The sequence below is a fragment of the Pongo abelii genome, chromosome 10 (assembly GCF_028885655.2).
Source record: "Pongo abelii isolate AG06213 chromosome 10, NHGRI_mPonAbe1-v2.0_pri, whole genome shotgun sequence".
In the NCBI taxonomy this organism is placed as follows: domain Eukaryota; kingdom Metazoa; phylum Chordata; class Mammalia; order Primates; family Hominidae; genus Pongo; species Pongo abelii.
In genome coordinates, this window is record NC_071995.2 from 118274089 (window position 1) to 118298409 (window position 24321).

General features: G+C 42.5%; 1 protein-coding gene and 1 long non-coding RNA gene across 7 annotated transcripts in view; one reads left to right on the plus strand and one right to left on the minus strand.

Annotated features, from left to right (window-relative positions):
* CCDC60 (coiled-coil domain containing 60) overlaps positions 1–24321 on the plus strand; it is a 202559-nt gene that overhangs the window by 88605 nt on the left and 89633 nt on the right. For all 6 annotated transcript variants that reach the window (XM_002823844.5, XM_054528302.2, XM_054528303.2 and 3 more), the window contains one exon: positions 2682–2761. In XM_002823844.5, the coding sequence (XP_002823890.2) occupies positions 2682–2761 (80 nt within the window). The remainder of the gene's footprint in view (positions 1–2681; positions 2762–24321) is intronic.
* The window catches only part of LOC134759535 (uncharacterized), a 205920-nt gene that overhangs the window by 38107 nt on the left and 143492 nt on the right, over positions 1–24321 (minus strand). The window lies entirely within an intron of this gene.

Below are 24321 nucleotides of genomic sequence, written 5' to 3' on the forward strand. Positions count from 1 at the left end.
AAAGCTTGGGAAAGTACTCCTGGAGTTCCTTACATGCCTCGTCAGAGAGTGGTCTCTCCACCCACTTCACCCATCCCTCAAGATGAACACTGATGGGTCTGCCATCAATTTCCAGCCAAGAGGTTGAGGCCCCCTGGTATACTGAAATGAGCAAGATAAAGTACCTGTAATTCATTACTAAGAATAGCCAAAGAGACAGTTTTTAAATGATTTCATTGTTTCCTATCCAATTGGCCTGATTCAAAGCCATCCATATGCCATATGTTTTGTTTTGTTTTGCATCCTTTATATTTTGCTTTTTTTTCTTTTCTTTTCTTTTCTTTTTATTTTTATTTTATTTTATTTATTTATTTATTTATTTTTTTGAGACAAGGTCTCGGTCTGTCACCCAGGCTGGACTGCAGTGGCACGATCTCAGGTCACAGCAGCCTTGACCTCTTGGGCTCAAGCGATCCTCCTACCTCAGCTTCCTGAGCAGCTGGGATTACAGGCATGCACCACATATGCTTGGCTAATTTTTTTGTATTTTTTGTAGAGACAGGGTTTTGTCATGTTGCCCAGTCTGGTCTCAAATTCCTGAGCTCAAGCCATCCTCCCGCCTCAACCTCCCAAAATCCTAGGATTACGGACATGAGCCACCGCACCTGGCCCCACTTTGTCAAGTGGGCAAGTAATAGCTGCAGTTACAAATACTTTGTAGAATTGCCATAGACTCTTCACCCTTCATCTGTGCTGCCTTACATGGGAACATGTATTGGCCAACCCAGGAGAAAAATGGAATCAAGCAGGACAGAAGCAGTTCCTTCCTCCACTTCATCTCCCACTCTACCTCCCATCCAACTCTCCCACAAGCATCATTCAACTTTGAAACAACTATGCTTCTCAGCTTTCACTTTACACTTCAAAGCCCCATAGCAGTAGGCACCATAGCCCAATTTCATTGATGGTGACTGCAGAGAAAACACTTTGCCTCCTCCCACACATCAATATTGGGATTTCTGTTAGTGAGCAGCCAACCTGTTCTCACCCTGCCTTCAAAAAACACTCTCAGTACAGTACTACCAACCAGCCTTTGTCAAATTTCACTTTGCCATTTACTTTTTAAATCTTTTCTCTTTCATTATGTAACTAATTAATATTTATTGCAAAGTTATAGGAAACGCACATCAGCTAAGAAAAAGAAATAAAACCTGCCATAATCTCACTCCCAGAGAAAATCACTGCATTTTGGAGCTATGTCATTTTATATCTTTGATATGTGTATATCCACATAGATCATTTTTCAAAAATCAAAATAGAATCATGCTATAAATATTACTTTATAACATGTCTTTTGACTCAAAAAAGTCAAATATCTTTATATATCAATAAACATACTTACATTATGTTGCCATTATACTTAATTGCTGCATAGTATTCCATTGTGTAGATGCATCATAATTATTTAACCTGTCTTCTATTGTGAGATGTAAAGTTGTTTTCCAATAGTTTGCTATTACAAGCAGCATGCTGGTGAACAGTTTTGTTGATGAATCTCTATGTCCATGAAAGGATATTTCCTTAGGATTCTTGACAGCAGAGTTGTTGGATCTAAGGACATGCTCATTTCTAAAGCATCTGGTATGCATTGAGAATTGCCCTTCTGAAATGCCAGCACAAAGTATTTACCAGATTTATTTGAGAGTGCCCATTTTCCCATAATTTCTAAGTATTTTTTTATTTAAAAAAAAATCCTAAGGTGCAGGAAAATTTCAAGACAAGATAATCCAGGTAATATTCTGATTATTGTTTCTCCAAACTGTGGGTTGAGAAAAATAACTTTTATACTAAAATATAATTTGCCAAGTATGATGGCTTGAACCTGTAATCCTAGCCTTACTCGGGAGACTGAAGCAAGAGGATCACTTGGGTCGAGGAGCTCGAGGCTGCAGTGAGCTGCACTCCAGCATCAGTGACAGTATGATCCTGTCTCTAAAAAAATAAAAAATAAATAAAAATATAATATAGTTAATTTATCTCTCTTCTTTATATTGAGCATGTATCAACTTCTGAGTAATGTGAGGTTTCCCCTAGGTATAGACAAGGCAAATTAATAGGAAGAAAGAAAAACCCATGAACAATTATCTGGATAATTCATTCACAAACCTCCGCTATGGGAGCAGGAAGAAAGGGGGAGTACATTTGCATCTTTACATTGACAAGATTCAGCTCTCCAAATCAGCTGCTAAAACCACCAATAATAATTATTTTTAATGCCTAATTTTTTGCTCTAAAGTGTAATGCTAATAGTAGTAGCTTCCATTTATCTAATGCTTGCTATCAGTGAGGAATTTAGCAATTAATTTAATCCTCAAAACAGAGTAGGAGTTATTCCCCATTCTACTGAAGAAATTGAAGCCTAAATTCTTCAGAGAGGTTGAGTAATTTGTTCAAGGTCACACAGCTGGTCACCAGACAGAACCAGGGTCAGGGCTCAGGTCCACCTGTCTCCAAAGCCCTTACCATGTCCACTGTGTCACACAGCAGCCCCCTCTTTGATGTCAAAGTAGACTCTGTGCTGCCCAGGACCCCGTATACCTAGCCATACATCTCAGATAAACCCATGAGCCTCTTATGCCTATCTCCATTTGGAAGCGTTGTATTAACACTCCTTTTATTTTCACCCCTTGTCTTCTCATCAGGTCCCAGACAAGCCAATGAAGAGCATCAAGTATATGGACAAGGAAATAATAAACCTCAAAAAGGACCTTATACGAAGCCGGTGAGTGAGCCCAGCAGGGAATGATGTATAGACAACCCAACAGCCATGAGCAGGCTATGGGGTGTTGCCTACAAGTCCTTGCCCAGTCCCAGCATCCCCCAATTCTGAACACTGAGCAGAAGACTTACAGGAGGGTAACCCTGGGAGGAGCAGAGGGCAGGATTGCTTTCTCGGTTGGACTTTCCAGGGAGTACCCATGCCATGCCGGCCTCCAGCCGCCTGTCTAGAATTCCCTCTGCTTTTCTTCCTGGACCTGAATCCAACTCAAGAGACTTCCCCCATGCTCCAGAAAACCTTCCCTTTTTTACTCCAGACACACATGATGATACCGTGGAGTCAGAGTCATTCTCAAATTCTGGTCCTGTTACCTGCTAGCTGGAATGCTGGAGGAGTTATTTAAACTCTCCGGGCCTCTTTTTTCCTATCTGTAAAATAAGAATAATAGGAGGTTGTTAGAAGAACTGAGGGAAATAAAGCAGATAAAGTGTCCCTCATATGGCCTTGAATACAGGGCTGTTCCTATCTTTCCTCTCCTCACTTCTCCATTCCTTCCCTCCCTGATGATCGAGGGCCAGGACCATGTTTCGGCCATCTCTGTCTGGTGAGATGGAATTTTTTTCCCTTACCCCTTAACTGTTTCCTGAGACCTGGAACATCCCAAGGTAGGATCCTAAAATGAGACTTTTGGTAAAGCAACTCAAGACAGGGTAAGAGATGAAGACTCTTTTAGCACAAAATACATAAGACGTGTGCTGAGAGGGGTAATCTAGGCAGTGGGGAAGTTCTATTGATCTTAGACATCTCCCACTCTGAGCCAGATGCAGTGAAAGGCAAAGTGAGACACCGTCTCCCTTCACCTCCATCTTCTGAAAGCCACCCTTCTCCACCACTACCAGAATCTCCACCCTGCCCCATCCAGCAGCACAACTTCATGGAACTGATGACTGAGCCCAAGAGGACTCCTGGAAGGTGGGGGAAGGGAAAGGAGTTAAAGGGCCTAGGGGAGAGGTGAAGAGAGGGCCCCACTGACTGCAGGGGGTGGCTGTGTCAGCTATTGGAGGGTCTCTAGACACTGTCTAGTGAAAAATAATTTGAGCCTTGTGTGTAATTTTAAGCTTCTGAGTAGCCACACTAGAAAAAGTAAATAGAAACAGGTGAAAGTAATTCTAATAATATTTTTAACTCAGTACCTCCAAAATATTATCATTCAACATGTAATCAGTATTAAAAATATATTGATGAGATGCTTTTCATTACGTTTTTTAATACATGATGAAAAGTAATGGAGGGATGAAAAATAATGAATGATGAAAGATCTGGGAGGTATTTCATACTTAGAACACATGTCAATTTGGACCAGTAACATTTCAAGTGCCCAGTAATTGTCATGGACTAAATTGTGCCCCTGCCACACACACACACACACACGCACACACACACACACATTAATATGTTGAAACCCTAAGCCCCAATGTAATTTTTTTGGAGATACAACCATTAAAGAAACAAGTAAGGCTAAAGGAAGTCAAAGGGTGGAGCCTTAATCCAATGTGATTGGTGAAAGAGGAAGCGACATCAGGCATAAGCACACAGAAAATGTCACATGAGGCCAGGCGCGGTGGCTCAAGCCTATAATCCCAGCACTTTGGGAGGCTGAGGCAGGCGGATCACAAGGTCAGGAGATCGAGACCATCCTGGCTAACATAGTGCAACCGTGTGTCTACTAAAAGTATACAAAAATTAGCCAGGCATGGTGGCGGGTGCCTGTAGTCCCAGCTACTCGGGAGGCTGAGGCAGGAGAATGGCATGAACCCGGGAGGCAGAGCTTGCTTTGAGCCGAGATCGCGCCACTGCACCCCAGCCTGGGCAACAGAGCAAGACTCTGTCTCCAAAAAAAAAAAAAAAAGTCACATGACACAGCAGGAAGGCAGCTGTTTGCAAGCCTAGGAGAGAGACCTCAGGAGAAACCGACGCTGCTGGCACCTGCACCTTCAGCTTCCAGCCTCTAAAACTGTGAGAAAATAAATGTCTGTTGTTTAAGCTGCTCAGGGTGTTGTATTCTGTTAGGGCAGCTCCAGCAGCCTAATACATAAGAGTCAATGCTGGGATGTTCCTACAGAGAATGATCCAGCTCAAAGAGGCCAGCGGGGCTCAGTCTCATATTCCTTTGCAAAGCTGAGCTCAGAGGCAGCATTTGAACTTGGATCTCCAAATTGAGGGCTTAGAGCCACAAGGATCCTCTGTTAGTTTCAGACATACTGGCCTCTCTGTAACTGCCCAGTGGATTCACCTTACCCGAATTTGTAACTGCCCAGTGGGTTCACCTTGCCTGCTGCCTAGACAGAGCCAATTTATCAAGACAGGGGAATTGCAATAGAGAAAGAGTAATTCACGCAGAGGCAACTGTGTGAGAGATTAAAGTTTTATTACTACTAAAATCAGTATCCCCGAGCATAAGGGAGTCAGAGTTTTTAAGGATAATTTGGAGGGTGGAGGAAGGCCAGTGAGTCAGGAGTGCTGATTGGTTGGGTCAGAGATGAAATCATAGGGAATTGAAGCTATTCTCATGCTGAGTCAGTTCTTGGGTGGGGAGCACAAGATTAGATGAGCCAGTTTATCCATCTGTGTAGTGCCAGCTGATCCATCAAGTACAGGGTCTGCAAAATATCTCAAGCACTGATCTTAGGAACAGTTTAGGGAGGGTCAGAATCTTGTAGTCTCCAGCTGCATGACTCCTAAACCATAATTTCTAATCTTCTGGCTAATTTTTTAGTCCTACAAAGGCAATCTAGTCCCCAGGCAAAAAGGAGGTTTGTTTTGAGAGAGGGCTGTTATCGTCATTGTTTTTTGTTTTTCTGTGTGTGTGGTTTTGTTTTTTTGTTTGTTTGTTTGTTTTTTTGAGTCTCGCTCTGTCACCCAGGCTGGAGTGCAGTGGCACAGTCTTAGCTTACTGCAACCTCCGCCTCCTGGGTTCACACCATTCTCCTGCCTCAGCCTCCTGAGTAGCTGGGACTACAGGCGCCCGCCACCATGCCTGGCTAATTTTTTTGTATTTTTAGTCGAGATGGGGTTTCACCATGTTAGCCAGGATGGTCTCAATCTCCTGACCTCGTGATCCGCCCACCTCGGCCTCCCAAAGTGCTGGGATTACAGGTGTAAGCCACCACGCCCGGCCCTTTGTTTTTAAACCATAAACTAAGTTCCTCCAAAGTTAGTTCAGCTTATGCCCAGGAATGAACAAGGACAGCTTAGAGGTTAGAAGCAAGACGGAGTTGGTTAAGTCAGATATCTTTCATTGTCTGTTACAATTTTGCAATGACAGTTTCATCTACAGTGTTTGAACCCAAGTTAGAGGGCTTTTGAGGCTGATGCCTTGGGAAACTTGGAGCCCCAGGGACTGGTGACACGTAGGATCAAGAAGCCAAGAGCCAGCTGAGTAGGGACAGCAGCTGTGGCAGGCAGCTGAGAAAGAGGATGGCATGGCGGGGGATGAGCCTCCCAAAAGGGAATTGCACTCTGTTCCACAGCTTTGCCCAGAGGATGTTCCAGGCTTCACAAGGAATGGTGCAGCAGGGACATTCGATCAGAAGAGAGGTTCCAAATACAGAATTTCATGGGCACCAATCAGTCATAACAGACACTGGCCATACCCAACCATTATGACCATGTTAGTTGTTACTAGCTGAATATTATCAGCCTCCAGGTAGATGAGGCCATCCAAGAGCATCAGATGCAAAGACATATCAGAATCTCTAGAGCCTGAGGAATGAGGGTCTCCACAAGAATCTGTACATTATAGACAAATGGCTGTTGATGAGATAGATGCCAATAGATGCCTTGACCTAGACTTAACTCAGCCTAAGGAGGGCGACAAAATAGCGGTGTGCCAGTCTGTAACTAGAGCCCACTGCTAAATTTTCAGTGGAAAATTATTGAACCAATTATTAAACACAGCTATTGTTAAAGATTAATTATATAAATGTATATCTATAATTGCAAACCGATCATTAAACACAGCTATTATTAGAAATTAATTACATGAATTTACAATTAAATAAATTCTATTAAAGCACAGGTAATAAATACTTAGAACTCATCTCTTCCTAATTGTTTTATACAGTTTGCTAATATCTATGCTCTAGAGGCTATCAATGGTTGTAGTATCTATGTGGTGGAAATAGTATATAAGGAGTGCTACAACAAATCTTTTCCCAGCTCTGTGTTCACTGACGTCACCACTTTGGTAGCTCGAAAGCAACTGGTGGGAATATCTGCACCATGGTGACAATATTTGCACCATGGAAATCAGCAAATACTAGAAATCAGGGCTCACTTCCCCCGACAGAGAGCTGGTTGTTAAACATTCACCAGCACACCACGGGGGACATGCCCCAAGAACAACAAAGGTTCCACCTCCCACTAACCCGTAGAATAGAGGGGATTAATTAGTAATAAAAGGTGATACAGGCAACAGTTGTTCTGCCACTTTTCAGTTGGCAGCTGAGTCTGTCACTCCCAACAGACGCATTAAACATTAAAGCTGAGATTTAACGTTCTCCTCGGACACGCTTAGCCTGTCCCACTGCTGGACGCAAAGGAGAATGGGGAAAAGACCAGACAGAAGAGCCACAAGCAAACAAGAAAGAAATGACAATGAGATGTTCCATCTGGCCACACTTCTGGATCCCACCAACATTAAGGAAGGAATCAGGATTCCCCTTCAGAAGGAAACACCATGTTTTCCAAGGGAAGTCATCTCTCCAAGTGGCGCAAACTCCCTGACCCCATATCCCAGTATTAAATGAGACGAATTGTAAACAAAGATGATGTTGACTTTTCCATCCATTGTTTAACTTTGTTTCCCCTCCTGTTAGAGACTAGCTCACCTTGAGCCAAACTACTTTACTGTCTCCTAGATTTTCATGTAATATTTTAGCCCTCTTGTAATTCAATGGCACTATCCCTGGTTTCATGGCCAATTTAACCTGATGCTAAAAGGAATAAGATTCTAACTGCTTTCCTCCTCGCCTGTTCCGTCAGATGTTCAGTGGCACTAAGCAGCACCCTAGGCACAAACTTGCCGAATTTCTAGCGGAAGTTGACAATCAGGGTCTCTTTGCATGTACCCAGTTCTTAGCTGACTCTTGAAGCGTGATGACATACCTTCCTGCAGAGGTGCCAGCGCTTTTTATTGTGAATGTTTTAAGGAAAAGAAACATCTCTGCAATGAAAACAACTGCAATGTTGAACATGAAGCCGTGACTGGCAAAGTTTAGTTAGGTCCAGGCAATTGCAAATAAACAATGATGAATTATCCACTCTCTCCTACCCCCAGCAGGGTCCAGGTGATGCACGTGTTTACAAGGTCTGAGACTTTGCTTTCCAGCTGTGTTTGGTAGACAGCTGAAGCAAAGTAATTAGAAATAACAAAGGTGGAATTTGGGGCAGAGAAAGAAGCTATTCTTTTTTTTTGGCGGGGGGGTTAGGCACTTCTTCTTGGTACTTTTTTAGCCCTCCGTACTCATTCATTTTTTTGACAAATATTTATTGAGTATGAGGTATCACCAGGTGTACACCAGGCATTGCTGTATATATTGGAGAAGAACAAAACAGACAAGACTTCTGTCTTTGATGAATAAGAGATGATGACTTGCATTATAATGAGGTAAAAACAACAATCAAATTAACAAGTAAATAAGCAGAATTTGAAGGTGGGGATCTAAAACCAGGTGATGTATAGTGGTGATGAAGAAGCTGCTGCTTTAGCTACAGCCGTCAGACAAGAGTTGTTTATAAAGGGAACCCTGGGCCCAATACCTGAATGGTGAGAAAGAACCATCCCAATAAAGACATAGCAGGGTGAAAGGTGGCATATTTCAGAGAACAACAAACGAATGGGTACCAAAGTCAGAACAAGCTGGAAATGCTGGAAGAACTGAGGTGAGCTGGGTGGCCAGAGCAGAGTGAGAGAGGATAAGAGAGACAAGAGATAAAATTGAAGAGTTGGGTAAGAGCTGGCCCACGCGCTGCCTTGTAGGCTGTGATGAAAAGTATGGGTTTGAGTCTAAGTGCCACAAGAACCATAGGAGCATTCTGAGCAAGAGATGGGTATAACCTGATTTTTTAAAAGAGCATCCTATCCACTGCATAGAGGCTATGGTGAAAGATGACAATGGCTTCAATGAGGGAAACGGCAGTGAACTGGGGAGAAGTGGATGGATTCAGGATTCCTTTGGAGGTAGAGCCACAGGACTGGCTAATGGATTGGATGTGGGAGCCTAAGGAAAAGGCTGCATTGTGCATCCACATTCTACAATGACCTGTTTCCATCTCTCACACTAGCATGTGAGCAATCTCATAGTAGGCACCACGTCATGTCCACTGTCATGGTCCCAAGAAAGTGTTTATTGATGGGATGAATTAATTATCTTGTCCATCTCTAGAATTTATCAGTTGAAATAAGGGGGAAGGCTTATTAACTTAGTAGGGAAAGTGAATAAGTGAGGGGGCTTATAAATTAATTTTTGGGTTAATCAAGAGATAAGATATCTAGCCCATTGCTTTAGGCCTTCCAGGTGAGCCTGATAACTTCTCCCTTTTCCACTGCCATTCAAATAGGAGTGTCCACTTTGACTTATCGATGACTGGTCTATGGCTGGAAGGAGGAGGCAGTAATATTGCCCTACAAAAGAATTAACCAGTCTTGCAAATCCCCAGGGTCTAGCTCAGTGCTTGGCATAGAGTGGGCACTAAGTAAATATTCTGAAGCTTATATTTACATAGCATCTTGCAATCTTCCCTGAGGCAGGCAGGGAAAGTCTTGTTGATTAATTCCTCAAATGAGAAAACTAAGATTCAGAGAAGTTCAGAGACCTACTCAAAGTCATTGTATCCGTCAGCTATTGCTACATAACAAACTACCCCCAAAACTCAGTAACTTAAAACAATGAGCATTTATTAGTGATTATGAGGCTATGGTTCCACTGGGAGGTTCTTCAGCCTCAGATGGGCTCCCTTGTGCACCTGTAATCAGCTGAGGGTCAGGGAGGTGGTTTTGCTGATCTTGGCTGGATTCTCTCATATATTTGGAGGTCAGCTGGCTCTAGGCAGGTCTAGGATAGTCTTGGGCATAACAACATGGTCTCTTGCTCTCAAGTAGGTCAGCTAGGACTTGTGGTCCTAAGAAAGAATGAAAGTATGTGAGGCTTCTTGAGCTTTAAATTAGGAACTGGCAAAACATCACTTCTGCCATATTCTTGTGGCCAAAGCAAGTCACAAATCCAGACCAAGTTAAAGGTGGAAAAATAGATTCTACTTCTCAATGGGAACAGCTGCAAAGTCACACTACAAATGATGGAGATTTAGGGCCATTTTTTCAGTCTACCACAATCATACAGCTAATTCTGCACTGGCCTTGGAGACATGAGCTAGCATCATTAGATAATCTGTACAAATCAGAGTCTCACTCTTGGAAGTGTAAAGTGGAAAGCACATCATTTAAGCAGACAGCAGTGGGCACAGAGGTTGAAACACTAAGAGAAAGGGAGGCCAGAGGGTCCATGGCGAGCTGTTTGGAGCCAGAGGTTCCAGGGAACAATGACTATAGGTGAGCAGATGCTTTAAATTAAGGAAAGATAGAGAAGAAGCCAACTAGGAAATTAGAGAACAAAGCAAGCAAAGGGAAGCAAGCGAGTCCCCTTGAGTGGTGCCAATACTTTTTTTTTTTTTTTTTTTTTTGTTGAGACAGAGTTTCTCTCTTGTTGCCCAGGCTGGAGTGCAATGGCGTGATCTCGGCTCACTGCAACCTCTGCCTCCCAGGTTCAAGCGATTCTCCTGCCTCAGCCTCCCGAGTAGCTGGGATTACAGGCGTGCATCACCTTGCCCAGCTAATTTTTTGTATTTTTAGTAAAGACGGGGTTTCACCATCGCCAGGCTGGTCTTGAACTCCTGAACTCAGGTGATCTGCCTGCCTTGGCCTCCCGGAGTGCTGGGATTACAGGCATGAGCCACTGTGCCAGGCCAAGTGATGCCAATACTTTTAACTGCATTACTCAGGTCCCTGAAGCTATATTCTGTAGAAAATCTCCAGTTCTTCTCTCTGTGAATTTCTGATCTTGGATTTCCATGAGACCTTTCATATCCCTTATGATGCCAGTATGTACTCTTAAAATAATCACCTCTCCGGTAGGCTAGTTTGCCAACCAAGGAGCCCAACAAAAATGATTTCCTTCTTCATAAAGTGCAGAGAAATCAAGAGGACATGTGGTACTTTTATCATCCCACCTGCCCTATTTCTTGGGCTTCTTTTTGCATTAATAGTGTTTAATAGTGTTAATCATGGTCACTTTGAGATATGGTTTGTGTCTTGGCTGGCAAGTAGGGCGAGCTTCTCCTAACTTTTTTTGAAATAAGAAGGGATAAAACTAATAATTGCGTTGAAACAATGCAAGTTGGATGACAGTTATGTGGCACATGTACCCCACTTCTCTCTCCTGTTCCCAGGGCAGATATCACTAATGGATCACAGCACTCTTTTATTCGAACCCAGATTTTCTAAAAACCTCAGCCTAGCATTCCAGGCAGCTACCACCATGGAGTAGAATGGTTACATGGGATTTAATTTGTTTGTCATCTCTAAATTAGAAATCTCAAAAGGAAACTTTGATATCTATAATGGCATCTTATTAACTCAAATTGAGGCTTGGAGTATGAGGGACCAGCAGGAGGAGCAGACCTCACCCAAATCCCTTTATGAATGAGGCTGCTTTTAAGTGAATTTAAGTAATTGGAAAAATTATTATTGATCTCAGGCATTTACTGACTGCTCTTGGTCACTTCTGCATCTCATTGTTCAACACTCAGGATCCGCACATCCATAGCCAGTAGCCCAGAACTTCATTTAGAAGTTCAACCCTGGTTCTTCCCACCGTTCCCTCCCCTAGACTTGAGACCTTGCCTCAAAGCCCCAGGATTGTTTAAGATCATGGATTTATATGTTGTTCAATATCTTGGAAGCAGGCATGGTTAAGGCTTCTGAAATGTATCTTGTGAATCATTCAAAGAAGACCTTAGTCCTCTTGCGTCACATCTCCCTCACACCCTGCAGACAGCAAGTGGCCATTAACGAGTCACTAGTTTGTCCCATAAGGACAAACACTTGACCTCATGTTCTTAGCCCAGAACTGGTAAACACAACTGCACACCCCACGGGTAGGTTGCTGCTATGGGTTGGAGGGACCTGTCTCAAGTTCATTGTGGTTTCATCATCTTGGATGTGACCCAGAGGCCCTACCCGTTTTTCTCTGTTTCTGGTATCTTCATGTATCTTTGACACCTGTAGTTAACCATAGTTTTAGGGTGAGTTTTTTTCTCTGCTTTTCTTACACTACTCTCTCCTGAGGGTAAATATCTTTTTTATTCCTTTCCTTGTGTCAAAGTCTGCCCTGGAAGACCCCAGTAAAAGAGAATTTAACTAGAGGACCATGCTTTCAAATTTAACCATCAAAAATATTTTGAACTTCTGAACCTTTTGTTACATGGGGCTTTGCACAAAACTTTGTTTTCCAAAATTCTTTTCCAGATGACAAGCAATGTGCTCAGTTTTATAGCCAGGCTTGGCAGGTTCACAGAGCATAGTCAAAAATCTTCTGGCATTGGAGTCAGCTGTGGGTTCAAATCCTAACTCTAGCAGTTATTAGCTGGGTGGCTGTACACAAACGAATTCACTTCTCTAGACCTCAGTTACTTTATCTATGGTATGGGAGACAGAGAGAACAAGATCTATTCCACACTACTATTGGGACTTTTGAGAACAATATGGATGAAGAATATATGACTAGACCAATAAAAGGAAGTCACTGTCTTTTTTATGCTAGCTGTCTTGACAGTATCTGAAAATATTCATGGGTGGCAACAAAGAACATGAGCTATGCAGACAGAGAGACCCAACCAGACTCCTGTCAGCTGGGTGCCTGGGCTGGTCATTTCACCTCTCTGAGCCTCAGTTTCTCCTCTTTGGATGGGACTGTGCCTTCCTACAGGGATTTTTGTGTATGAATGACAGAATGAGATGATGTACATAAAAACCCCCGTTCTGCTTCCCTTTCTTAGATCCTACAATGCCTGGAGAACAGAGATGAGGCCAAGGAATTCAGACCCCAGCAGCTCCACTTATCTTTAATTAACTAGAGGACATCACTCCAGCATCTTCTGCTCTCTAGGCTTCCATGGTCCTGGACCATGGGAATACATGCTCCTCATCATTGAAGATGCAGGATGAGATCTTACTCTGTAGAGTACAAACAGTATATACATCCCTTTTCTGGGCAAAAAAAAAGAGTTAGCTCAGTCCCTGCATTGCCCTAGGAAACACTTAGCTACATGAGTCCTTAGGTGAATTTATTGTTAATCAAACTTGTGTGTGTGTGCACATGCATGCACACACACACACATGTGAGAGAGAGAGTGTGTGTGTTATCCAAAGTAGACGCCACACTATATGTAACTCCCCTAGACCTGGAGGGGAGAAGGGGGTACCCAGGTCAGAATTTGATTCATTTATATCCTTAATTTACCAGTGGGAGAGTCCAGATCAGCTACAGTCAGAAAGGAAATTTCAGGAGATAAAATGCTGACAGCGAATGGCAATTATCCCTCTTCTATCATTTTCAATATTGTTGCAACAATGCTGACCTCTGTTCTCCCAAGTCATGAACAGAGAGAGCCAACGATTTAAAGAGACCAATTAGATTTTAGCTCCGTAAGCAAACAGGTCATCTTGCTCAAAGTTTCCCAGTGTGTACTGAGCAGGGCACTCATCCTACAAAATGCACCGTGAAGAAAAGTGTTCTGTTGTCACAGATGTTTAAGAAATGCTGTGAACTGCACCCCATCCCAGAGACTCTTAGTGCACAGTGATGTTTTCAAGCTCAGTAAAGTCCAATAGCAAAGAAGCCTACTTAAATATAGGTAGTCCAGCATTTCCTAGTCATTAAGGCATGACCTCCATTTCTGGCCATATAGCCAACTAGACACCTTGGATGATTCTCCCAATGAGGGAAAAATAACTACAGGGACATGGATGAAGCTGGAAGCCATCATTCTCAGCAAACTAACACAGGAACAGAAAGCCAAACACCGCATGTTCTCACTCATAAGTGGGAGTTGAACAATGAGAACACATGAACACAGGGAGGGGAACATCACACACCGGAGCCTGTCGGGGGGTGGGGGGCCGGGGGATGGAGAGCATTAGGACAAATACCTAACACATGCGGGACTTAAAACCTAGATGATGGGTTGATAGGTGCAGCAAACCACCATGGCACATGTATACCTATGCAACAAACCTGCACGTTCTGCACATGTAACCCAGAACTTAAAGTAAAATTAAAATAAAAAATAAAATCCAACCAGGCATGGTGGCTCACGTCTGTAATCCCAGCACTTTGGGAGGCCGAGGCGGGTGGATCGCGAGGTCAGGAGATCGAGACTATCCTGCCTAACACGGTGAAACCCGGTCTCTACTAAAAATACAAATACTTAGCGGGGCATGGTGGCGGGCGCCTGTAGTCCCAGCTACTTGGGAGGCTGAGGCAGGAGAATGGTGTGAACCCAGGAGACGGAGCTTGCAATGAGCTGAGATCGCGCCACTGCACTCCAGCCTGGGCGACAGAGCGAGACTCCATCTCAAAATAAATAAATAAATAAATAAATAAATAAATAAATAAAAAATAAAATCTGGATATAAAATCCATTGACATTTAGTACGTGTTGTAGGATGGGTTCCCAGAGAAACGGCATCTGAGATGGAAGTTTGTGTGCAGGGGTTTAACCGGGAAGTAGTCTCAGGATCAACACCTGTGAGGGAGTGGGAATACAGAGTGGGGCAGAAGGAGAAGGTGAATTGTGATGGAGCCGCAAAGAGACCTTGGCCAATCCCAAGGGCATCTCTGAAGCTGGACTGCCCTTTAGAGGTGTACCACACTGAGACACAGTGATGAAAAAGCTGCCTAATTTCTCTGATCTCCACAGTGGAGACTGCAAAGTACTCTCTCTCCCAAGGCTGTGATGAGGATTAAATAAGCTAATACATGCAAAGCACTTGGAACAATGCCTGACACACGGTAAGCGCTTGGTAAATGATGGCTGCGTGTATTACATCATTCATGTTCCCTGAGTGGCTGCAACTATTTTACAATATGATCATGATCTGATGAATTTCTCCCTGACCCCAGCTGTGGGGCTACGGGCAGAGCTCAGCACCAGATCCAGTGTATCCACCAGATACCCCATATTCCAAAACTTGGAGGTCCATATTTTAGGGACAGCTGGAGCAAACATGATACGGGGCAGGGGGAGTCAGGATGTTCATAAGCGGAGGCTGTGCAAATGCAGCTGTTCATCCAGGATTTCCATATTTAATTTTAAATCTCTTCCTGTTGGGATTGTTGAACAAGCCGTTACACTAATGGATGTAACCACAGGCTTGCATGGTAAAGCATCAGTTCACCACTTAGAGTGGACACTACACGCAATAAGCTCTATAATTTTTTTGAACTTTTAATTGAAATATAACATAACGCAGGAAAGCACACAAATCGTTCAGCATCCAGCCCAATAAATTTTCATGAAACAAACACATCCATGTAACCCACATCAGCGTCAGGAGAAGGAACATTACCAAAGCCTCCCAGGCAACCTCCTCATGTCCCCTTCCAGTCTCTAACACCCCAAAGAAAATCACTCTCCTGACTTCTAACATTTAGATTTGTTCCTCTTGTCTTGAGCTTTAAATCAATGGAATTATTCAGTTAGCACTCTTATTGTACCTGGTTTCTTTCACTCAATATTGTCTTTCTGAGATTTATCCATATTGTCTCTATTACTTGGAGTCTGTTCTCTCTCAGTGTCTGCGTAGTATCTATTGCGTGAGGATAGCACAACTTATCCATTCTAGTATTGATGGACATTTGGGTCGTTTCCACTTTAAAGCCATTATGAATAAAGCTGCTATGAACACTCATACTTTCTTTTGCTGAACATATGTACATACTTCTTTTCAGAATATACCTAAAAGTGAAATAATTGACTCATAGAGTTTGCATATGCTCAGCTTTAGAAGATACTGCCAGTTTCCCAAGCCCAGTTTTTTTTAAGTTTAAAATGTACAAATGATACAATCTAGAAAAGCTAGAAAATATCGATTAATATGTATAAATAAGTAACAAAACTCTCCATAATTACCCCATGCAGGAATAGCCCCTATTTTGGCATCTCAACTTTCAACAATTTTCTACGCATTCATGGATCGATGTGTATTTTTTACAGAAAAAAAATCATTCCATATAGACTACTTGCTTTCTTATTTAGCAAAAGATTATGAGCATCTTTCACAACCTCAATAAATGTACAGCTATGTGTGACTTCATTTCTTTCAACTTTTTATTATAAAAATGTTCAAATATCTATGAAGACAGACAATAATATAACAAATGGGCCAGGTGCAGTGGCTCACACCTGTAATCCCAGCAGTTTGGGAGGCAGAGGGGGGTGGATCACTTGAGCCCAGAAGTTCGAGACCAGCCTGGGCAACATGGCAAAACCACATCTCTATGAAAAAGAATAATATAACAAACTCCTATGCACCCATTGCTCAGATCAATAATCATATCATAGCCAATCTGATTTCATTTATGCATTATCTTCTCTCTCATTATTTTGAAGCATTATATCATTTTATCTGTAAATATTTTAAACAACTATTTAGAGAAGATAAGGACTGTTTAAAACTACAACCACAATAACATTATTATATCTAAAAAAGTTCTTTACTATCCAATATCCACGCAAACATAATAACTATCTTTGCATGGATGCATCCTATTTCATTGTAAGAATGTAGCATTATATATCTAATCAGTTTAAATTTTAAAGCACGCAGCTTTAAGACTCTCAATACTTAACTGAAGTTGTCTAAATTTACACAGTGCTTCCATTGCTGACAACTTCATAAATGCCTGAAACAAAATAAACTTTTCTCAAAAGAAATGAAAGAAAAGCCAGAAATACGGTGTAAAGAGGTTGAAAGTACTTCAGACATGACTTTTTGCTCTTCTGACTTTAGCATAGTCATCAGCAGCAAGTAAGCAGTTTATAGAAAGCAAAATGAAAAGAGACAGTGTTCATGAAAGTAACTCTCCCCCTAAATTTACTGGCAATGCCCATCTGAGCCACACAGACAGTGCCAACGTGCATCAGGAATATCACTTTCTACCTGTAGGATTCCTTACGTAAAGTCTTTGTCCTACTCAGTAACATCCTAGGCTCAGCCTTTTCTTTAATACCAGCACCTTCATTAATGATTGTTCTGATGATTTTTACTCCATTGAGCTAATTGCCAATGTCTCCAACCTATTTGCCTTTTTCAATGCAGGTGGAAACTTCTATTTTTCCTGAAAAGACTGTAGCCTTTGAATACTTCTTTGTCTGGGTCTTCTCTGTCATATTAACTGATATTTTGCAGTCATGATTTTGCTTAAAAGTAAAATAAAATAAAGTTATATTAAAAAGCCAGAAATCTCACAAGCTCACCAAGCTAACCTCAGAACACCTGTATAGTTCTCAGGAGTAACAACTGGGATGCTAGATGGGAAATGGCCTTGCAGCCCACTGTGGGGAAAGGGATGTGTCTGTCACTTTTCCAACCCATAACCTACAAGTGTTCAAAGTCATGATAATAATAACAATAAAACAGCAGGCAGTTTAAACCCCGTTGTTCCCAAATTATTGCTTACAAATATATTTCAACAGGTATTAATTTCCTCACGGCTTTATTCCAAAGTGTAGGAAAACAAAAACTGTCTTTAAAACCAGCTTCCCACTCACCTACCTGATCTCATGTATTCATGGGCAATAGAACAAATCATGGCTTTTGGAGCCAGCATGAATCCTGGCTCTACCACCTACTAGCTTTTTGAATATGGATGAGTTACCTAATCTCTCTGAGTCTCACTGCCCTCATCTATGAAATGGGGATAATAATAAAGTCTGCCTCACAGGGTTGTGAATTAAATGAGTTAAGATGCACATACCTGGCACATAGATGACATAAGTGTTACACACAGGCACACATACACACACACATACACCAAGAACAGACGGTATCTCTGAAGGCTGGTGTTTACACCTCAATTCCAGCTGCTTAACTATGCCATCAGGACTCTGTCCACTCTGCAGGTGAGATTTTCTTACTATCTGTGCAGGGACCCAAAGTTGTCTCATTCCTGTCTGATGGGAAAATCAGATGCCAGAAAGCATACAGCTAAGAAACTTAAGGTTCTACAGTTTGTTCTTTGCCTTGAAAGACAAACAGCTAGATACTTTTCAGACATCGTTTTCAGGATAACGTTCGTTAACACAATGAAAGCGTTTAGAATAGAGTTGTCACAGTACGTGTTGGCTCTTGTCATCATCAGAGTTCTTCTTATTACTATTTATTGGAAGTAGAGCCAATGGCTTGAATCAATGGGAAGAGAAAAGGCTAGATAAGAGTTAATTCCTTTCCTTTCTCACAGTCTCGTCACTGGGAGAAAAGTGAATAAGAACATCATAAGGGCCATTTCTTTTGTAATATGAACTGAGCTACAAATTCAAGTCTTGCTTCTTTTATTTTTCCAGTTAGCCATAGGCCATTACGTGAATTATTCATGGGAAGTCTAGAGTCTCCCTCTAGGAGCCTCATCTTTCCCTTGAATTGTCTAACAAGCTGAATTTTGTTATCCCACAGAAAGTTGGCGCTGGGTCCTCCACTGCCATTACTTCTCACTGCCACAAGGTGGCGCTGTAAAAAACAGGTCCTCCAAGGTCTTAGAGACCACGCTGGCCACTCTTCTCTGACATCTCGCTGATCCGCACCATCATCACTCTCAGAAACCAGAGCGTTTGATTAAATACCTTCCCCCAGACAACCAGGCTACCTGGACAAGGGAGGAGGCTACCTTTAGGAGCTACAGGATACCTTATCCCTGCTCGATCTAAGGGAAGTTACTCTAATGCCTAACCAGAGATTTTCTGGCCCTTTCTTGCTGAAAAACTTACAGGAAGAGCAAAATGGCTTTTTTTTTTCTATTAGGTGCCCAGATATAGCACATAAAGCATTTTAATAGATGAACAGTGATGGGGAAGGCAATGTTTCCCCAAAGTGAAAATACCCTCAACCTCACCACAGCTGCACTTTACCATACAACTGGAATAGTAAGATCCCTTAAAAATATACCTGAACTTTATCTTCCCCAAATTTCCCATGAAAACGAGAACAAAGTCAATAAGAATGCCCTGAGGCCAGGCGCGGTGGCTCACGCCTCTAATCCCAGCAATTTGGGAGGCCAAGGCGGGTGGATCACTTGAGTCCAGGAGTTTGAGACCAGCCTGGTCAACATGGTGAAACCCCGTCTCCACTAAAAATACAAAAATTAGCCGGGTATGGTGGCACATGCCTGTAGTCCCAGCTACTCGGGAGGCTGAGGTGGGAGAATCGCTTGAACCCGGGAGACAGAGGTCGCAGTGAGCTGAGATCACACCACTGCACTCCAGCCTGAGTGACAGAGCAAGACTCCATCTCAAAAAAAAAAAAAAAAAAAAAAAAAAGAAATGCTCTGAGAAGCATTTTTCTGCCCTGAGCTAAAAAAAAAAAAAAATGCAGGACAACCAAATCAAACAGCCTGCAAAGTGTTGAGAACAATTCTTCAACAAGTTCCCTTAGGTTGCATCTGAGGCAGACAGAGTTTGGGGGTCAGGAAATTCTGATGTCATCCTGCCTTCTGTGTCCCATTTTTTAAAAGTGAATGGCCTGACCCTTCAGCACCTATGACTATGTGTTAAGCTTTAGAAATTATTCAGGGTTGGATTAGCTTCGAAAGAGTGTTTCCTGGAATACTACTCAGCCATAAAAAGGAATAAATTAATGGCATTTGCAGCAACCTGGATGAGATTTGTGACTATTCTTCTAAGTGGAGTAACTCAGGAATGGAAAACCAAATATCGTATGTTCTCAAGCTAAGCTATGAGGACGCAAAGGCATAAGAATGATACAATGGACTTTGGGGACTTGGAGGGATGGGGAGAGGGGGTGAGGAAAAAAAGACTACAAATATGGTGCAGTGTATACTGCTTAGGTGATGGATGCACCAAAATCTCACAGATCACCACTAAAGAACTTACTCATGTAACCAAACACCACCTGTACCCTAATAACTTATGGAAAAACTTAAAAATAATAAATAAATAAATAGTGTTTCCTGGCAGAATATGGGTGCAAAGTTAAAGAAACCAAATAGAGCATTGTTTTGCAAGACAGTCTCAAAAAAAAAAGCTTATATAGGAGTCCATTAAATAAAGCCATATCTAAACAACTAGTTAAAACAGCAATCTGAATCTCTATCCTTGCTCAGACAGCTCAAAATGCACATTAACTGAAAAGCAATTCCTAAATCTCATGAACCTTTCCTGAAGGTCTACTATGACACAAGCACAAGGATTGGGTGGAGATGGGAGCAGTATATGTTCAGGGCAAGACTGCCCTTTTGCACAATACCAGGGGGCGTCATTCACAATATATGCTCAAGGGTGAATGTCGCCACAATTTGTAGAGTACAATGTCAATGGTGCCCCTGGGGCCGTACAACTGAACAGCCCTTTATTGCTAGTTATACAAAGATAAAAATAAAAGCTTAAAGTGCTGGGTTGGGGGGGGTCACAGAAGGATATGGAAGGAAGGATACAGGAAGAAAAAAAGGGAGAGGGAGGGCGGGAGACAGAGAATGAATCACAGGCCAAATTGTGAGTCAGAGTGTCTATGATGGATCACTAGATACAGCTTTAAAAGCTGTGTGTGCCTGTGTGGATGTGTGTGTTTGGGCTCATTTACCTTTTACCTGCATGGCCCCGTAAGATGTTTTTTTTTTTTTTTTTAATTTGTACCCTTTGGATATTTTTGGTCTAGAAAAGATAATAGGTAATAATCAGATTTTTAAAAAGTCACAGGGAGTTGGTGGAGATATCCCAGACAGAGAAAGCAATCTGCACATGATCACAGGCAAGGACCTGGAAGGCTGGGTGCCTTCTACTAAGCTCCTGCTGTGAGTCAGGCACTGGGCTAGGATTGATGTAAGGTCATCTCAAACGTGAGAAGAAGATGAGAGATGATAGCTTAATCCTGGGGATCAGGCAGTTAAGGGAATAGCTTTCATACTGACACAGCTCAGCAAACTCTGGAATAAGGGAAGAGAGCTGGCCCGTGTGGTCCTGGAAGGAGGTTTTACATCTGCTGGGATCCCTCTGAATATATCGCAGCAAGGACGAGTGTCAGGTAACCACCCCATGTCCAGGAGGCAATCAAAAGCCCTCTTTGCACGGTGACAGTCAAGACTCAGGTTGTAAACTCAAAAGGGAAGCTTTGACAACACCTCCTTGCAACTGCATTGCGCCTCAGACCCCTCCCACTTCACCTTGTACTGATGCTTAGTGAAGGAGCCATTGTGAATTCCTAAGGAGTTGTGGGTCTCCAGCGAGCAGTCCCTGCCATCAATCAGGCAGAAGAACACTGATTGAACCATCACAGGCTGGTGGTCTTGTGCCTTATTCCATTGTCTGCTGTTTGTCCTGAAATTATAAACCAGGGGGTGATTTGGAAATTGTTGGTGTGCCCTGGAAAAAGCCTCTCTCCCTGCTAATGCATTTTTCTATATCCACAATGGCAGGTCCATAAGAGCAATCCCTCCCATTCCATTTAGTCATTAAGCACAATAGGTAATAACAGGGATGGCAGGGTGGAGCTTGCATTCTCGAAAAAAATATATTGAACTGGTTTATCTCAGAACTGAAAACTGACTGCTGAACCACCGCTATGCACAATACTTTGCTTCTGTTTTCTCATGTAGGGTAGCTGCCTGGGTGCTGACAGGTGGCAGGAAGGCACAGTGGCTAAGAAACTGACTCCTGAGAATTGCTTGAACCCGGGAGGCGGAGGTTGCGGTGAGCCGAGATCGCACCATTGCACTCCAGCCTGGGCAACAAGAGTGAAACTCTGTCTCAAAAAAAAGAAAAAAAGAAAAGAAAGAAAGAAAAGAAAGTGGCCACTGAGTCTAATAGAGGCAAACCGGCAAACTCATCGAGGCAGAGAGTATAAGAATGGTTGCCAGGGGTGGGGTGGGGGAGGGATGGAGTGGAATGGGGACGTGTTTGTCAAGGGCACACATTTTCACTTATGCAAGATGAGTAAGTTCTGGAGCTCTAATGTACAGCATGGTGCCTGTAGTAACAATACTCTACTGTATACTTGACATTTGCTTAGCAGGTAGATCCTATATGCTCTTATCACCACAAAAAAAAAAAAAAAAAAAAAAAGGTAACAATGAGAGGTGATAGATATAGTAATTATCTTGATTGTGGTGATAATGTCACAATGTATACACATATGAAATCATCAAGTGATATATCTTAAATACAATTAAATTTATTTTAAAGAGGCGATGACTCCAGGATTCAGACAGACAAGAATCCAAATCCTGGCATTGCCACCTTCTCATAGTGTGACTTTGGGCAAGTGGCTTCAATCCATTAGTCTCAGTTTCTCCATCTTTGAAATGATAGTATCTACCTGTAGGGTTCTTGTAGGAATTAAATGATGTAACCCATGTGAGGCTTCAGAGACCTGCCTGACACACAGAGAGTAAGCTAGAAACAGTAACTATCAAGAGCATGACTTTCCAAGCCTGAGCTTTCCCCAGGGCTTTTGCCCTCGAAGATATTTAGCTTATTCTACACCCCTCCAAGACATAATTTGCTTCTAAATATGATGGGGTAAATAGACAAGAATGGGGGTGGGGAGGGGAGGGGGACAGGAAGAGGCGCATTAGGTTCCTTAACAAGGCAGACTTGGCAATATTCTCTTTCCAGTGAGGTTCAGAACTCCTAATAGCAGTTGCCTAGAAACCAGAGCTGTGGTGGGCTTTTGCTGCCTTCCAGAAATCACCCTAATTGGGATGCATATAGAACTGTTTGTTGACACTTGGCAGGTTTCTATCCCTCTTCTTCCAGAAGAAATGCAGTCCTCTTACACGGCGTTACACAAATGCTGACTCACATTAATTAAACAGAAGCCCTGAGCCAAGGCACCTTTTAACCACATAGAAGTCAGGCAGTGGGGATTGCAGCCTGGGCAGCATCCTCTAATCCACTGGCCATTTTAGGTTGCTGTCACTGTGTTCCCAAAGTATGGGGTGACTTTTTGGGGGGCAGGCAGGATGCTGTGTGACCTGAGGGTCTGTGTGTATGTGTGTATATGTGAACAGGTCACAAAAGCTTGCCAAGTCCATGAGATTCTACCGTCAATCAAAGCACAACATGTGCACACTTGTGTAACTTGATATTAAATGCCAGATCTGCCTTCCCTTTGGGGGATTTAAACACCACTCCTAGTCATGTGGCATAAGGTAGGTCAGAGACTGCATTACAAACGAAAGAAATAACTTTCCTGAGAGGCATGTAGGGAGCTTGTTTCATTTGATCACTTCTTCCAGAACACAGCTATATTCTAGTTCCCAGTTGGAAAAAATATATATATTTCAAAGGCATCCATTTATCTCTATCCTGTTTGGATCACTCAGCTTCTGCACATACGGTTCTATAACCTGCTCCATCCAAAGAAAATGTGAATGTACCACATCAGTGTAAGAAGGTGCCATTATTACATGCCAAAAAAAGGGCGTGTATTTAATTAGCATTAAATTCAAGAATTTCAACTGGTTTAGTTATTCGTGCAATAGACATTCTTTAAGTAGTCTCTATGTGCTAGTCACTGTGCCAGGTTCTGAGGACGCAGGAAAGACTGAGAAACTGCCCTGCATTTAAGGATCTCAGTCTAGTGGTAGGTGTGGGAGGGGAGAGTGCATGGCCAGACAGGTCAATCAGCAGGTTCATGGGAGAGACCAGGGGTGTCTAACCTAGCCCGGGAAAAGCAGAAGTAACTTCTGGTGGCAGAGGTGGGCAGGTAAGGCTCATACCTAATCAAGTTCGAAAGGATGAGTTGGGAAGAACTAAAAATAGATCTACCATTCAATCCAGCAATCCCACTACTGGGTATACACCCAAAGAAAAATAAACCATTATTTTAAAAAGGTACCTGCACTCGTATGTTTATTGCAGCACTATTCCCAATAGCAAAGTCAAAGAATCAACCTAGTGTCCATCAACAGATGATTGGACCAAGAAAATGTGGTATACTACTTAGCCATAAAAAAGAATGGAATCATGTCTTTTGCAGCAACATGAATGGAACTGGAGGCCATTATCTTTTAAGTGAAATAACTCAGAAACAGAAAGTGAATTATTGCGTGTTCTTATTTATATTAAGCTAAATAATATGCACATATGTACATAGAGAGCAGAATAATGGACATTGGAGACCAGGAAGGGTGGGAGGGTGGGAAGAGGGCTAGGGATGAGAAATTACTGGGTACAATGTGCACTATTCAGTGATGGCTACATTAAAAGCCCAGACT